Below are 16,976 nucleotides of genomic sequence, written 5' to 3'. Positions count from 1 at the left end.
ACTTCCAATGTCATTCCTGTATCCCTATTACAGTTTTGAGAAGTGAAGCCTTATAGTCCTTATGCGAGTAATGCAATGGGCAGCATTGATGAAAGCTAGGATTCTAGAAGTGTGCAGAGGGGTGGAAAAATTGCTTGGGCATGTAAATATATCAGGCTTCCTATAGTCATGTGATGAAGGACAAGAGCAGAACAGGAAGACTGATTAGATTATAGTTACGTAAAGAAGACAGAAGAAGAAAAATTATTTTCATTGTATCAGTAGTCTCTAATATAGAAGCTATTCTCTTGAAACATTTTAATTCAAATGCAATAAAACTGCCTATAGTTTAGTGAGTGCTCCCTTCTTCTAAAATAGGGGTGTCAAACTCGATTTCATTGAGGGCAGCATCAAGGTTGTGTTTGACCTTGTCGGGGGGAGCATGGGGGGGGGACACATGGCCAGCTTGATGTCACTCATGTCGGCAGCACCTGTGGTGGCCCGAACACACTGCTGATTGAGCTTCGTTTTCTGCTGGGACGGCTCCTACAACCCTCTGCTAGTGAAAACTCAGCTCCATTTTCGCTGGCAGAGGCACTGCAGGCTGGTCTCTCGCTATTTACAGGGCGGCACCACGGGCCAGATCTAAGCATCCCACGGGCTGGATCCAGCCCGCAGACCTTGTTTGACACCCCTGTTCTAAAACAAGCCTTGGAATCCTTGCATTGATGCATGAACCTGACAAAGTGGTCTGTAGTCTGTGAAAGCTAATCCTACAATAATTATCTCAGTTGTCAAGTTATTACGGCATTCTTAGTACTCATTGAACTTGTGGTGTCATAACTTCTGAGGAGTTACCTCAGTGCTTTGTTTCAGTGGCCTGAGTTCTGATAGTTGTGAAGGGGAAAATAACATATTTTTTTCTGCAGGAACAAAAATTATGTTGCAGTAGCGAACAAAAATTATGTTGCAATAGCAAACAAAAATTATACTGAAAAATACTCATGTTCCTGGACAAAGCCTCTGGGCAAATTCTGGGACTAAACAAACATTTTAACCTGAGCTTCTTTTTCCTTAAAGCTAGCTGAAAGAGCACTATATAGACTACAAGAGGGGAAATGATAAAGACCTTATATTGGAATTCCTTGACTTATGTTATACTCAGCACTTGACTATTAAAATATTAAATCATGCAATTTTTAGGTGGCATTGCTTCAACGTGGGTTGGGTTTTGCTTAAAACCTGTCTGGTTGGTTTTATTAAGTAAAAAGTATGGTAGTAATTAAGTAATCTATAATCCTATGATTCCTGGGAAAACTAAGTTAGATGTTATAGGATGCCTCTGTAGCTTTCTCTACAGATGAAGGGATATGTCATCAAAATGGGAAATTCTACAGCAAAGACTTCAATCCCTTTATTTTTTTTATAAATAACTCAAGTTTTACTATCAATAATTACCTTTTGTAATTAACTGATGGTGATTTTGTCAATGCTGATGGTGTTCAAGTGGTGCTCCAGATGTTTGAGATTTCACACAAGGCATTTGGTATTATTTTTGTTTTCTTTTGCCACAGCTGTTCTATTTTTATTTGCATCTTTTGTATTTTGTGATTTTTCTCGAGTTCTTATATTGTTGTCTCCAGTACTGCCACATCCACTATCGACTTTGTCTTTCTTATTGACAATTGCTAAGTCTGGAGGGTATGTGGTAGGTGCTTTTCTGTTTGAATACTAAAGTCCCAGAACACTAGCTTCTTCATTTTCTATTAATTTTATGGTGCCACCATTTTTGTTTACAGTAGGGGTGTCAAATTCAAGGAAATAACAAAGGACGGCCCGCGATGCCTCTGGCAGTGAAAATGGGGCACGGGGGCGTGCACGGCTCCCCCACACCCCATTTTGGCCAGCAGAGTGCTGCAAGAGGTGTCCGTCCCAACTCGCCCCACCCCAGCCTGACCAGCCCATGGAGAAGTACAATGCTGATCTGGCCATCAAAATCCAGTTTGACACCCCTGGTTTACAGGCAAATGGTAGTACAGATCTTCCAATGCATTGTTGTTGCTACTTTGCTGTTTGTAGTCAGTTGGTCTGATCTTCTTGCAGCAACTAATAGGGTAGTCCACTGTTTCTTCAGTTTCTTTGCAGAGGTGACATTTGCTTACTGTTGCTGTTTTCTTAATTCTGGCTTTCTATGCACTTGTTCTTAAGGCTTAGTCTAGTGCAATCATAATTAGTTCTTCTGTCTCTTCAATCTGCTCTTAGCCCTTGCCACGTCTTACCTGCTTGGCATGCAACTTTATTATTATGGCTTGTTCCACAGTCAACCAGATTTTCAGATTATCAAGCCCTTCCCAAAGATCTAAGATAGGGCAGTGGCTGCTACTTACACTTAGGAATATCATCATATTTAAAAAAGCAACTTTATCTTGTTTTTCTGGGCCAACTATTCCATTGAATGAAAAGTGCTAAGTAATGAAGTTGTACGGTAACTATTGAAAAAAGCAAGAAAATCAAACAGCTAAGTGGTGCTTTTAAATTTTTATTGATTTGTGGCCACCACAAGGTGTTCTCAACAGAATACAAAAGTTAGCAAGTAAGCACACACTTTATGAGAAGGATCACATCAGCTTCCTCAGACTGTTTAGGAACAAACAATGGTTTATTTATGAAAAGAACAAGCTTGTCCTTCACTACAAGAAAAACTTGCTGCTTTGGGAATTATACAGATACAGCAAACTGAGCAAAGTGAGAGTTTCTCCCCCCCCCCCCTATTCAGGACTTTGTTTTATACCCCCTTATCTGTTTCATACTGGTTTTTAGTAAACTTTGTTCTGATAGTGCTCTGATTACATTTGCTAATATTTGCTGATTTGAGTACCCTGTATGGCTTAATATAGCTACTGTCTTTTAAGGAATTTTCTTTCATCAGGACTAATTCTGCTAATATTTGACTTTGGAATGAACAGAATTTTGGAATCTTTTGAAGGCTGAAAAAGATACAGATAAAAGAATTTCCTCCCCCAAGCTTTACGTTGGGACTTCCGCCTCCAAGAATCTGACAAAAGTGAATGGAAGGGAAGAGAGGAACCCTTTTCCCCATAAGTTTTGATTTTTGTTTTAAGTAAGCTTCATAATATCATGTGCATTTCATATTGACAATTATTTTTATGGAAACGAAGACTGGGATACAAACAGGCTCTGGCAGGGTATATAAATGTACTCAACATTGTTAAAAGCAAAACAAAAAAGCATTTTTCCCGATATCTTGAAATCTTTTAACTACACTATTCTTAGTTGCAAGTAGTTCGGATCACTTTCAAGTACCGGTATGTAAATGATTCTTTGATAAACCCCAAACCTTGCATTTTAGATAGTACAGAAATATTAAGTAACTTAGCAGCTAATGCTGTCTCAAAAACATTGAAGCAGATCTTAGAGAGTAAGAAATGATCTCCTAAAGCTTTCATTTCAGAGGGAAATCCTCAAGCAATTCTTCAAAGGAGTTTTTAGAAGGGTAAACCCGCTTCCTGCAAAAACTCACTCTTCCAGATTTTTAATTTACCAGTCTGAGAAGGACCCACCAAAACAATCATTTCCCCCCCACAAAAGCTTGATCTTGTAGCCAAACATGCTCCTAAGGCCCACACAGATCAGTCTTTTTTAACTGGTTTAAAATCCGCAGGCTGAATGGGAGGGTAAATAGCAAACTTGCTGGAATAAAGAGAAAGGGCCCACTTAGGGAAAGTGATAAAGGGGGGAATGAACCAGAAAAGGAAAGACAGCTTGGGCATCATTTCGGTAAGGATTTCCCGAACCGAAATATAATTATAGACGTCTCGCCCATCCACGTCCTTAAACCGATAGGAGCGAGCAAGATCTGGACTGAGGACCACTTTGCCGCTGTGCCTCATGACGTGCGGATCCGATGCCAAGGCCACCACGCATTTCCCACTCACTTCGGGAGACTCTGCCTTGTTGGCCAGCCGCCCCGGCAGGTCCTTGAATAGTTTCTCGGCATTCTCCGCTTGCTCCATGACCAGTTCAGTGCGAACGAGCCCGGGCCAAAGGGACACGCAGGCCACGCCGAAAGGGCGCAGCTCGACGCCACAGTCAGCCGCCAGGCGGTCGCAGGCAGCTTTGCCCACCCCGTACGGGACGTCGAACATGTACCGCAGCCCACCGGGCGAGGAGATGACGACAATGAGACCGCGCCCGGCGGGCACCATGAGCCGGGCGGCATGAACCATGCAGAAATAGTTGCCTCTCAGGCCGGCGTTGTTGACTGTGTCCCAGAGGGACGGCTCGGTTTCCCAGAACGGCACACCGATCTCTTTGGAGAGGGTGGTCACCGCGGAGAAAGCGCTGTTGACCAAAACATCCAGGCGGCCGGCTTGCTCCTGTCGGACGCGCTGGAACAACGCAGCCACGTCTTCCTCTCGAGTAGAGTCGCACACCACCGGCACGCACTTGCCGCCCCGGCTTTGCACCTCCGCCGCCGCTTTCTCCAGAGTTTCCTGGTGCCGGGCCGTGATATAGACCTTCCGACAGCTGCAGCGCGATGCCTTTCCCGATGCCCCGCGAGGCGCCGGTCACCACGCAGACGTGTCCTAGCAGAGGCCTGGTCCCCGAGGCCATGGCGGCGGCGGCGGCGGCGGCGGCAGTAATAGCAGCAGCGGCGGAAGAGAAAGGCACAATTTGCTCAGCGGCTGGTGAAAACAGGAGAACCGCGGCGACGACGAGGGCTTTTGTGGCGCTTGCTCAACCCCGTGCCATCCGCCGCGAGTCGAGAAGGCGGGGCCTGCCGCTAGTTACATACAGCCCAAGCGCCAGGACGGGTTGACAGGGTCCCGCTAGTTTGACGCAAGAGCTTGTAGTAATGGAGAGGATTAAAGCAACCCGCTCCTTCGAGGCTCGCTATCGGGAATAACCCAACAAATACTGTAGCACAACCTTCAGAAAGGTGGTATTTTTTCTTTTCTCTTTCTTTCTCCTCCTCCCTCCCTCCTTTATCTCTCCCTCCTTCTCTCTCTCTCTCTCTCTCTCCACCCCCCTCTCTTTCTTTTGCCCGCATTTCTTCAAAGACCCTGGGAGTGTTTCAATTGCCGTTCATCTTAGCCCCTCAATAATATTTTATTTTATTTATTTATTTGATTTGTCAGTCGTTTACAAACTAATAGGTATAAGAATAAACATGAGTATGAATGAAATGGATACAAATAAATGGGGACAGTAGGACAGGGACGGTAGGCACAATGGTGCGCTTAGGCACGCCTCTTACTCTTAGGAACGGGGTGAGGTCAACAGTAGACCATTTAAGGTTAAAGTTATGGGGATTTGAAGATGAAACCACAGAGTCAGGCAGTGCATTCCAGGCATTCACCACTCTGTTGCTGAAGTTGTATTTTCTGCAATCAAATTTGGAGCGGTTTACCTTAAGTTTATATCTATTGTGTGCTCTTGTATTATTGCGGTTGAAGCATGTTTCCAAGGCTAAGAAAGTATTTGAAATCTCCAGTCTTGATAAACCCACCTTAACTCTTAAGTCTTGTGTATGTTTTGTCAACAGCAAATTTTAACCGATTTCCTCCTTCTTCACTCCCAATATTTTTTCACATTAAATGAGAGAACCAATAAATGGGAGCACTTGGCTGATTTAAAAACCCTATGAAGTTTACAGTAACTGTTTATTTACTTATCTGTTTATACCCTACCTTTATAAATTGTAAATAACTCAATATTAACATAACTAATATTCTTCCCTCCTCCTATTTTCTCCATAACAACCCTATGAGGTGGGTTGGGCTGAGCAAGAATGACTGAACAAAAGTCACCCATCTGGTTTTCATACCTAAAGTATGACTAAAACTCACTACTTGTAACTTCTTGTCCAGCCTTAGGCTGACAACCAAGTGGCTTAATTTGGGTTAGTCATTCTCTCTCAGTCCACACCACCAGGCTCCAGAGATATGACAGATTGGTCAATTCCTATTACAATCAATGGATTAAGATTTGATCTGAGAAAAACAAACCCTGAACTTGTAAAAAAAAATCCATACAGAGAAGTGGGAGGAATTTGTAAATACAGAAAAAGGAGGTGCCAGTGCAGAGTACAGAAATTGAATTAAAATGTCACTGAATAATAGCTCTACCCCTATCTTTTTACATTTTCATACTATTAGAATGTCTTGCTACTTTGTTCTAGCACTTCATGTTTTATTTATGCATGCTTCATCATATACATAATAATAGCATGCCAGAGGGCCTAGCATATACTGCTGTGAAAGAATTTCACCATGGACATTCCTTTCAGTGTCTCACTAATTCAACAGAACATTGGACAGCCTACAATTCAAGCAGTAGTCAGCAATAGTCAGATTTTACTTTGAAATGTTTAGCAAAGAAAGCAGGATTCTAATTACAGGTAGAAGGACTACTTAGGAGGAGCTTAACAACCATTTGTTCAGCAAAAGTCCAGTTATCGCGGAGCTAAACAGATGGTACTAATGCCTGGTGCTTGAAGTTATAGCCATTGCAGGTCCCCTATGGACACATGATCATTCACATTTATGATCACAAGGTGCACTTCAATTCTTTTCCCTCCATCTTATCATCCCATCTCTGCCCTTTTGGTTGCTCTGCACTTTATCACCCCTGCCACCTTCAGTTGATCTTCACTGCCTTCTTTCTTTTGCTGCTGATTCAGCGTATGTCACCTGGCCCTTCACCGCTGGCTTAGGGAAGGTTGCTGCCATGGCAGGAGAGTTCACAGAGCTGCCCTGCATTTTAAGGCCTCTGCTGTCCCCAGCTGATCTTCGTTGTCTTCTTGAGGAGACATCCCTGGCCTTCACGTAATAGCTGTTGGCTGCATGCAGCCTTCTTCCCTTGCTGGTGACTTCCTAGCAGCTTCCTCATTGACTTTGCTTGTTGAAAACTGCTAGGAAATTGTGAGGAGACCCTGGCTTAACAACCCACAGTACTTGCTTAATGACAACAATGAAGAATGCTGAAATTGCCATCACTAAGCAATGTGATGCCGATGCTGTTCCTTATGATTGCATTGCTTAGCAGCAGAAGTTCCGGTCTCAATTATCATCCTTAACTGATGACTACTGTTGGTGTAAGCTTAATTGGTAGAATTGATTAAAGTGCTTCTGATCCATTTGGAAAAGTTTTGCTAGATGACAACATCCACAATATTAGAGGAGTGGGGCTGCCTAAGTAGAGCAGCGTAAAAGGAACAGCCTTACATTCTTTGTTGTCTTTTGTCAGGAAAAGTGTTGGAGGACAATCATGTCAACTGTATATTTCACTGAAAGATCAGGACACTGAGAATAGTGTCAATGGGCCTTCAGTGTAATTCAGAATCAGATTAGTTCTTTGAATTCCTGAGCAAATTTAGAATGGTATGAAATCTTAATTATTTGCCTCAAATCAGTTTTCATCACAATAATGCTTTGGAAATTAGGGCATTTAAAAAAATTGGTCTTATCAGAATTTTGCACAGATGAAAAAGCATGCAGTAAAAGTAAAAAAACTTCCCTTTAGAGGCCCAAATGCATCTCTTAAAGAGCTTAAAGTTCCAACAGAAGTCTCTTTTAAAAGAAAAGAAAAAAATGGCACTGAAGGAAGCTTGATAGAAATCAGGATTCTTCCCCTTTCTTGTATAATTCAGGGATGTCAAAGTGACAGTCCGCAGGCCAAATGCATCCGCATCAAGCAGGCCACACCCACCCTGGCTCCACAAAGGCAAAAAAATATCATGATACATCACATGATGTAATCGAGTTTGACACCTGTATTGTATATCACCAGAGGATCAGGAAAATCACTGGCCCTCTCCAGTTAATCTAGTAATAACTCAAGCTTCAAAGGAATATTTGAGAGAGTTATATGTAGACCTATTTTGTAACTTGAATGAGAGTCAGCTGATCTTGAGCAAGTGCATAATTGACCACCAGTTTCAGTGCAAGAGGCCTCCTGAACATCTGACTTATCTTAAAGCCTATAGGCTCCAGATGCTAATTGTGTTATGCCCCAAATGATTAAAAATAATCTGTGGTGAAATGTAGGCCCCCTCCTAGAGGATAAAGAGAAAGCAAAGCTGGCAGTCTTTGATAGGCAGGAAAAGGGTGAATGGGGCCTCTCCCTAGTATTTCACAAAGTATATTTAGTTATGCTGGTTATTGCTTTAATCTAGCAAGATATATGTAAGACTCAAGGAATCAAGAATGACACATGGAGTTGCATCTGAGTAGTTTTTTGTGTTCACCTATTAAAGGAAATGTTTTGAAAATAGTTTTTTTTACTCTGAACAGTACCATGTATAAATCGTATTATAAAAACCCAACTTTTCATTTTACTCATGTAAATCAATCACAAGGCAGAAGGAGTAAGATTCCACTTATAGAAAGTTAAGTTTACTCTCTTCTTCTTGAACCATATTTGCAGAAACAGTCAGGGTAAGGCCATTAAAGAAACAACAGTTTATCTTAAAAGTCTGTGGCTACCTTCGTTGGCTAAGAGCCATAGTGGGCGCCAAGATCCACCGTGTTCACATACCAATATTACAAGATTGACTCCATATTTTCCACAACACACATTATAGAGTGAAAAATTAAATAATTTATTCAGTGAAGAGAAGCTAGAATTGAGGAGCTGTTAGCCAAAGCAGAACCTTCTCCATCTCCCAGGAATATGCAGCAGCTATAACAATTCCACCTTGTATGTTTTTCTTACGATAAGACTGAAACCCTTACATGAAACATTTTAAGTTACAATTTTAACAGCTGTATAAAAACAATCCACTTTCTCCAGGTTGTTTTTTCTTGGGGATCATTGCTGACTACCAGCTCTGAATGGTTGAAATCAAAAGCTTATGAAGTGAGACACCTTGACAGTATGCCTATGGAAAAATGGTCTAATTTCTCTTTTATTGCAGATACTCTTATGTTGGTAGGGGGGGAAGCAATATGCAGAATTATTAGATTTTAAAGGGCTTAATTTCACAGGGCTTAATGTAGATCAGAAAGTTCGGCGCTTCAAATCCCTGGCTCCGCGCAATGGAGTGAGCTCCTGTTATTTGTCCCAGCTTCTGCCAACCTAGTAGTCCGAAAGCATGTAAAAATGCAAGTAGAAAAATAGGAACCACCTTTGGTGGGAAGGTAACAGTGTTCCGTGCACCTTCGGCATTTAGTCATGCCGGCCACATGACCATGGAGATGTCTTCGGACAGCGCTGGCTCTTTGGCTTTGAAATGGAGATGAGCACCGCCCCTAGAGTTGGGAACAACTAGCACATATGTGTGAAGGGAACCTTTACCTTTACCTTAATTTCGCAGAAGATTTGGTGAAACCTGAGTACTATGTGGCAGTAGAAAAATTTGAAGTCGGGATAGTGATATGTTCAGTCACTTATCCAAAATCTGGTAAGAATTCTGTAATACGATATGAGCAATGTATATTTAAATTTCATACTGTAATTAAACTTTCTCTTTGGGGAGTTTCATTCTGTCCCTCCATGTGTTTTAAATAATATATATTGTTGGAAATCATTCTGCAATTAGTAGACATTAATGCTGAAAAGGCACATAATTTGGTAAATAAAAAAAAGAGTATCTAATTAATTCTCCATGTTGACATCCTTTAGTGAGCAAGAGAATTCTGCATAATAGAGTCTTGCTTTCAGGATGTTTTGAAATTATAACCATGTCAATTCTCCATGTTGACATCCTTTAGTGAGCAAGAGAATTCTGCATAATAGAGTCTTGCTTTCAGGATGTTTTGAAATTATAACCAGGTAAAGATCCCCATTCTAGAGTTGGAAAACCCTATCCAGAAACAAAAGATTTAACTTCTTTCCTCTGCTTTGACTCAAAAGAAGGAACTTTTTCTATACTACAAACTTGGTGCTCTTTACTATTCATCCCATAATTTTCTCTATCTCACATTTTAAGCCAGAAAGAAGTCACTGATCTCTTGCTTTCAAGGACATTTTAGACAGAGGAGCTTCAAGGATAGTTTTTTCTGAAAAATAATACTTTTTCTCTAGTTTTATTTTTTTTTGAAAGAAGAGGTAGGAGGAAATGCTGATTTCCATCCAAGGAGGAGTTGGACCTTTGTCAGGTATTCTCTGCAAAAAATGTCACATTTTTATCTTGTGAATAGATAAGTTGGACTAGGTTAATTTAGTTTGTAATTCTGTATCTGTAATTGTGGCCTTTGTCAGTTTTCCTCCTTTCATAAACAAATGCCTCTGTTTGGACTCTGAAACTTTGTTATCTTTGAAAACAGGCATTTTTTATTAAAGCCTTGCTTACAGAACAGACCTCATTGACTGAATGACTCTCTCTCCCACTTCGGTTTTTTTTTTACAAGGTTTTGGAGAATTCTCTATGCTGTGTCTTTGAATGTTCTGTTCCTGTGATGAAGAGAATCTGAGAATTCCCTTGGAAGTTTGACAGCACAGAGTGTGCCCAGAATTATAATAAGTTTATTCTGCTCATTGGTCTTATATGAATTATTCCACTCTCAGTCTTAATCTATTTCTGCATTTGAAATGACACCAAATTCAAGTTACTGGTATTTTTTTCTCATATTAATACATCTTTGGTACTCTATTGTGAATCCTAGGTAATTCCCAGAAATTTAAAACAAGTTCAGTTTTTTTCTAGGAACTGTCTGGATCCAGAATATTTTATGCTTGATTTTCTAAGAAGGCAATTGGAATGGAACAGAAAATATTTCTCTACCAACTCCATTACTAAAATATAACTTATGTAATGGAGATATTGTCGAGATCCCACCTTCTCCTGTCATTATGTTACATCTGCCATATCACCTTGTTGAGATAATAACTCATAGATAACAATAGACTCAGGGATAAAATCCTACTGGTTCGGACCAGTTGGGGAAAACCAGTAGTAGACATTTGGCCTGGGGCGCCGAACTGGTAGGGACCGCTGGCTAGCCACGCCCTGGTTTCCTCTCATTCACCCCGCCCTGCCAAGTTTCTGCTTTCCACCATCCCAGCCTGCTCCCCTACTCCCTTCCCGGCAGCCGGAGGCCCACAGCCCTGCCATGCTTGCCAGCCTTCCACGCGGCCTTCCCGGTATCCCCATGGCCAGCTTGCGAAGGCAGGCAAGCAGAGGCCACGTGGAAGGCAGGCAAGCATGTCAGGGCCAGCTGGCCGTGGGGAAGGGAGCTAGCAGCCTACTCCCTTCCTCGCAGCCCTGGCATGATAGCACGCGCTGGCTCTCTCAGCCCCAGAGCAGCTGCTGCATCTCCACCAAGGGCCGGCCACCATCAGCCTTACCAACGCGCTGGGTCCTGCTGCTCTTTGACCCCTCTCCTGTGGCTCCCTGCTGACCCATTCACGCAATCTGCTCTCCACCCTGAGAAGGCATAAGCCTCTCTGCAGAGCTGTGTGGCCGAAGTGCCCCTATCATTTTCTCTGCACTGCCCGGGACTGGCTGCTTTTTGCGATTCCGCGTCCTTCACAGGCAGCTCAACTCCCGCGGTGGTCCCCTTCATGTTGGCTCAGGAAGGAGGGGAATGAGGAGCCGCAGCAGCTGCCATTGCAGGATGCAGGGAGGAGAGCTCCAGCTCTCCTACACTGCGCAGGAGAGCTGAAGCTCTCCTTTCTGCATATGACGATGGCAGCTGCTGCGGCTCCTCATTCTCCTCCTTCCTGAGCCAACACAAAGGGGACCACAGCGCTGAGGAGTCTCTTGCACAATGGGGCTCTCCCATACAGCCAGCTACTCACCTCACTGCACAGTGACGGCAGTGGGAGGAGTAGTCGCCATCCTTGATCAAGAGTCATCATGATCCCGGCTCACGAAGGTATTTTGCTGGCGCGTGCACACACATGTGAAAGAGATGAGAGGAAGAAAGGGGAAAAAAAAGAAATGAAAGCTGGAGGGAGAGAATGAGAGAGAGAGGGAAAAGAGAGGGAAACAAATCAGAGAGAGAAGGGGGAGAGAGAAAAATGAAAGAGCTGGAGGGAGAGAATGAGAGAGAGGGAAACGAGAGTGAAACAAATCAGAGAGAAGGATAGAGAAAGAAAAGAAGGAAGAGAAAGAAAGAATGGAAGGAAGAGAGAAAAAGGAGAAAGAGATAAAGAAAGAGAAAGGAAAGAGAAAGAGAAAGAAAGGAAGGGGGAGAGAGAGACACATCAAATCTCAAAAGACCCTACAGGAGCTCTTCTGTCCAGACAATGACAAGAACAATAAATGAAGCAATGTCATCATTCCATATGTTGTAGGTATATCGGAAAAGCTCAGGAGGATCTTCAGCCAACATAATATACGTGCACACTTCAAGCCCAAGAATACACTAAGGCAGAAGCTTGTCCACCCCAAGGATAAAACACCCAGACAAAAACTGAGCAACATGGTATATGCAGTACAATGTAGTGAGCCATGTGCAGATCTGTACATTGGGAAAATGAAACAACCACTTCATAAACACATGGCACAACAGAGGAGAACAAACATATCAGGACTAGATTCAGCAGTCCATCTGCATTTAAAACACACAGCCACTCTTTTGAAGACAACAAAGTTCATATTTTGGAAGAAAGGATCGCTGGTTTCAAAAAGGAGTTAAAGAGGCCATCTATGTCAAAATTAAACCGCTCTCTCTCTCAACAGAGGGGGAGGGATATGACATCATATATCTCCAATCTACCATACGGTCCTTTCAACAGTTCCAAGAAGGCTCCATACCCATTTGCACCACTCAGGTGACCTTGGTGATACAGATAAATCTCCAGGTAATCTTAACACCTTAAAGAATGCAATGACCATCTGTCTGCAAGGAGTATAAATCCTTCCATTCCCCACCATGCAGTCAGAGCTGAAGAAGCTTCTCGGATGAGAAGTGAAATGTCTTCAAAGAAAAAAAAAGTCCAATTGCCTCTTGAAAAAGCACCATTGGGACAACCATGACCTGGATGACTGAGAATCTCCATAGTCATTTAGGAGGTAATAAATAGATGAGTAACTAGATATTGAATAGATTGAGTAACTAGGTAATTGAGTAGATTGAGTAACTAGGTAATAACTAGTTGAGTAACTAGATAATAGATTAGTTGGGTAAAGAAGATGAGACTCAAGTCTTGTACATATCTGGTCATGTGCATTGAATTATTCAACCAGAGAGATTTAGCTACTTGCATACCTGGGCATTCTTCTCAACAATATTCCTAGTTTTATTTTTCCTGTATTACTTACTTACTACTATATGTATTATAAATGAATTTAGTTATTCTGTTCAGTCTAAATAGAGATCTGATTGAATGAACTGGAGGAAACCAAACAGGACAGTCTCACCTTCTCTCTTCCCCGCTATAATTCAATTAAAATAGTTTTATGCTACTATATGCTAGAAAGAAGATAGGGGATTTGAAGTAAATTGTGTTGGGACATGTTAATATTTTGCTGACTCTGGTAAATAGGAGATGGCAAGGAAGTTTAAGCTTATTGTCTCATAGTACAGCCAAAATTAGGAATGGAAACGGGCTCTTGCAAACTGACCTTTTATTGTCAATAAACAACATTCTTTTGGACTATGAGCTTCTGGATGATCTTAACTGAACTCTTATTCATTCATAGGCTGTGCTGAATAGAGACCCCATTGAAGGAACTGAAAGTTACCAACTAAGCTTGTCTCGCCTTCCCCATTCCTTGATTTTTCATAAGGGGAGGAGAATCTGACACAGCAATTCAAAGACCAGCCTGTTGAATCTATAATAGCTATCATTGCATGCAAAGGGCAAACAAGACAAAACATTTATTAGTTTCTGCACATAATATAGCTGGCAGGATACAGAACAAGCAACTCTGAAAACATTTTTTTTCTGCAAACTCCAATATATAAGGGAAAAATTCATTGTACCTACTTTATCTTCATCTTGCTCCTGTTCACAAAAATCTTTGCTTAAAAAAATTCTGAACAAGGAAGTTGTTATATGATCTATCAAAGGATGTATTTTTTTTGCGGATCTCAGCTACATTATATTAATGGTTTTCAAATATGGGGGGGGGAGACACTTCCTAGAGATTGGACCCTAGACAAAGAGGACGTGGGCTCTTAGCAACAAATATTCATGCAAAGCCTTCTTTAATCTGATTTATTGAAAAGGGAAAACAGATTTGTTACAGAAATCTTAATAACTATATGTTTTCACTTTAACAATCTACAGTATTTTTCTATCTGCTAGAGTGGGACTTAATTCCCTTGCTAAGAACTCTTTGAAGAACAAAGCAAGCGACTAAACCCTTTTCTGATAATGGAAGATTTTGTCGATGGTTTGAGCTAGTATTGCTTTGCAAATCATTATTCACTTTCTCATGCTCTGAGAACTTTATAATAGATAGCATTACCTTATAATCAAACTTTTCTGCCTGTGGTGTTTAGTCAATGTATTCTTCCAGTCTCCAATTGTATCTGGTAAACAGTGGTCAAAAGAATACCAACAATTTCTGTACAGGTAATCCTTGACCTCAATAGAGCCCAAAGTTTTTGTTCCTAAGCGAGACATTTGTTATGTCAATTTTGCTCCATTTTATGATCTACAGTGAGTTAGTAACATGGTTGTTAAGTGAATCTGACTTCCCCATTGATTTTGCTTGTCAGAAGGTCACAAGTGATCACATGATCCCAGAATACTGCAACCATTATAAATTGAATCAGTTGCCAAGCATCTGAATTTTGATCATCTGACTATGGGGATGCTGCAACAATTATAAGTGTGAAAAACAGTCATAATTCAGTTTTTCAGTGTCATTGTAACTTTGAACAGTCACTAAACGAACTATTGTAAGTCAAGGATTACCTGTATTTTAACTTAACTAGTGACCATAGTACTAGGAGTGTATGCTTTTTTTAATGGTGGTTTATCATCAGGTCACAACAGAAGGGACAGCATCAGATTCAGAATTATACCAGAAGTGACTGGGCATAATTTCCCTTGGTCACCACCCAATAATGCCTTCTCACAGGATGTACCCTGCAAATCATGCACATAATGGCAAGCAAATCGAGTCTTCCCTTTAAATCCATGTGCAAATAGCATGTTCTCTCATGGTGGGCTGGCTGAGGAATTCTGGGAATTGAAGTTTTCACCTCCAGATGAGGCCAGAGATTTGAGTAGTGTACTGAGTGAGACTCGTTACCAAAATGGGCAGGGCCATCACGACAATTATATTTGATCAGGTCATATAACTACTCAAATATTAAATTTCCTAGGTGTGGGAGATTGGAAAGCAAAGAAAAAGCAAAATTAACAGAGCAAAACGTCCGAAAAATATGATGTTTATGTTATACAGGTGGTCCTCAATTTACAAGAGTTCATTTAGTGACCGTTCAAAGTTATAACAACACTGAAAATGTGACTTATGACCATTTTCACACTTGCAACCATTGTGGTATCCCATGGTCATATGATGAAAATTCAGATGCTTGGTAACTGACTCATATTTATGATGGTTGCAGTGTCCCACAGTCATGTCATCACCTTTTGTAACCTCCTGACAAGCAAAGTTAACAGGGAATCCAGATTCATTTAACAACCATGTTATTCACTTAACAACTGTGGCTTAAAATGGGACAAAACTCACTTAACAAATGTCTTACTTAGTAACAGAAATTTTGAGCTCAATTGTAGTCGTACGTTGAGGACTACTTGTAGTTGCTTTGAATGCAGAGAATGGGCTTAGCCCAGCTACCAAGGAATGCCAACAGACTTTTTATATTTGAAGTAAAAAATAGATTCATTAAGACATCTACAAGACATGATAGCAGTGTTCCAATATTTGAGCAGCTGCCACAAAGAAGAGGAAGTTAACCTATTCTCCAAAGCAGGACAAGGCATAAAAGATGGAAAGTTATCCAAGAAAGAACCAACCTAGAACTCCAAAGAAATGTCTTGACAGTTAGAACAACTAATTAATGGAACTGGTTTCCTTTAGAGGTGGTGCATACTCCATCACTGGAGATTTTTAAGAAGAGATTGAACAACCACTTGTCTGAAATGGTATAGGATCTCCTGCTTGAGCAGGGGGTTGGCCTGGAAGACCAAGGTCCCTTCCAACTCTGTTTTCTGTTATTTCTGATAGAACAGAGTCATGGTTGTATTCTACATCAGAAAAAAAACTTCAGATGATTTGTGACTGCTGCAACTACCAGTACCATAGGAATATAAAAACGGTGCTATGAGCTAATCATTGAGAGTGCATTAATTCAGAGATTGTGAAATATGAAACATATCCTGTTAATGCTCTACCGGTATGTGCATAAACAATTAATTAAAACTGGTTTCTTTACTTTACTTTACTTTACTTTTATTTAATTTATAAACCGCGCCCTGTCCCAGAAGGAACTCGGGGCTGTGTACAGTCATATTAAAACACAATATAAATACATACAGATATAGATAAATATGGATAAATATAGATGGAAGAGGTAACATATAAACTGTACAATAATAATTAAAATTAAGGTAAGAGATACATTAAAAACTACCCCTAAAAAACTACCCCAGAATAAAATGTTTGCCAGGAGGTTAAGAATGGGACTATAAATGGGCTAGGCCAGCTAATTGGAACAGGTGGGTCTTGAGTTTCTGTCGGAAGGAGCGGAGGTCGGTAGTGGTTCTGATATTGGGGGGGGAGGTCATTCCAGAGGGTTGGGCCCATCACAGAGAAGGCTCTACTCCTGGGTGCCGCCCGTTGGCATTGCTTAGTGGACGGCACCCGGAGGAGTCCCTCCCTGTGGGAGCGAATTGGTCGCTGGGATGTATGAGGTAAGATGCGATCCCGCAGGTAGCTAGGTCCTGTGCCATGGAGCGCTTTAAAGATGGTAATCAACACCTTGAAACGCACCCAAAAAACCACAGGTAGCCAGTGCAGCTCGCGCAGGAGAGGTGTTATGTGGGAGTACCTGGTACTCCCCATGATAGCCCGCGCGGCCGCATTCTGAACTAGCTGTAGTCTTCGG

General features: G+C 41.5%; 1 protein-coding gene across 1 annotated transcript; it reads right to left on the bottom strand.

The window, feature by feature from the left end:
* Positions 1-2,509: 2,509 nt before the first annotated feature.
* LOC309387133 (dehydrogenase/reductase SDR family member 1-like) lies at positions 2,510-6,437 on the bottom strand. Its single transcript, XM_081943354.1, is given in 2 exon segments — positions 2,510-4,518; positions 4,520-6,437. Coding segments are annotated over 2 exon segments (984 nt in total). The 5' UTR covers positions 4,615-6,437; the 3' UTR covers positions 2,510-3,629.
* Positions 6,438-16,976: the final 10,539 nt, after the last annotated feature.

The sequence above is a fragment of the Natrix helvetica genome (genome assembly GCF_964273705.1).
Source record: "Natrix helvetica genome assembly, chromosome: 2".
NCBI classification, from domain to species: Eukaryota; Metazoa; Chordata; class Lepidosauria; order Squamata; family Natricidae; genus Natrix; species Natrix helvetica.
Note: the sequence above shows the minus strand (reverse complement) of the source record. Positions and strands in the feature narration are given on the sequence as shown.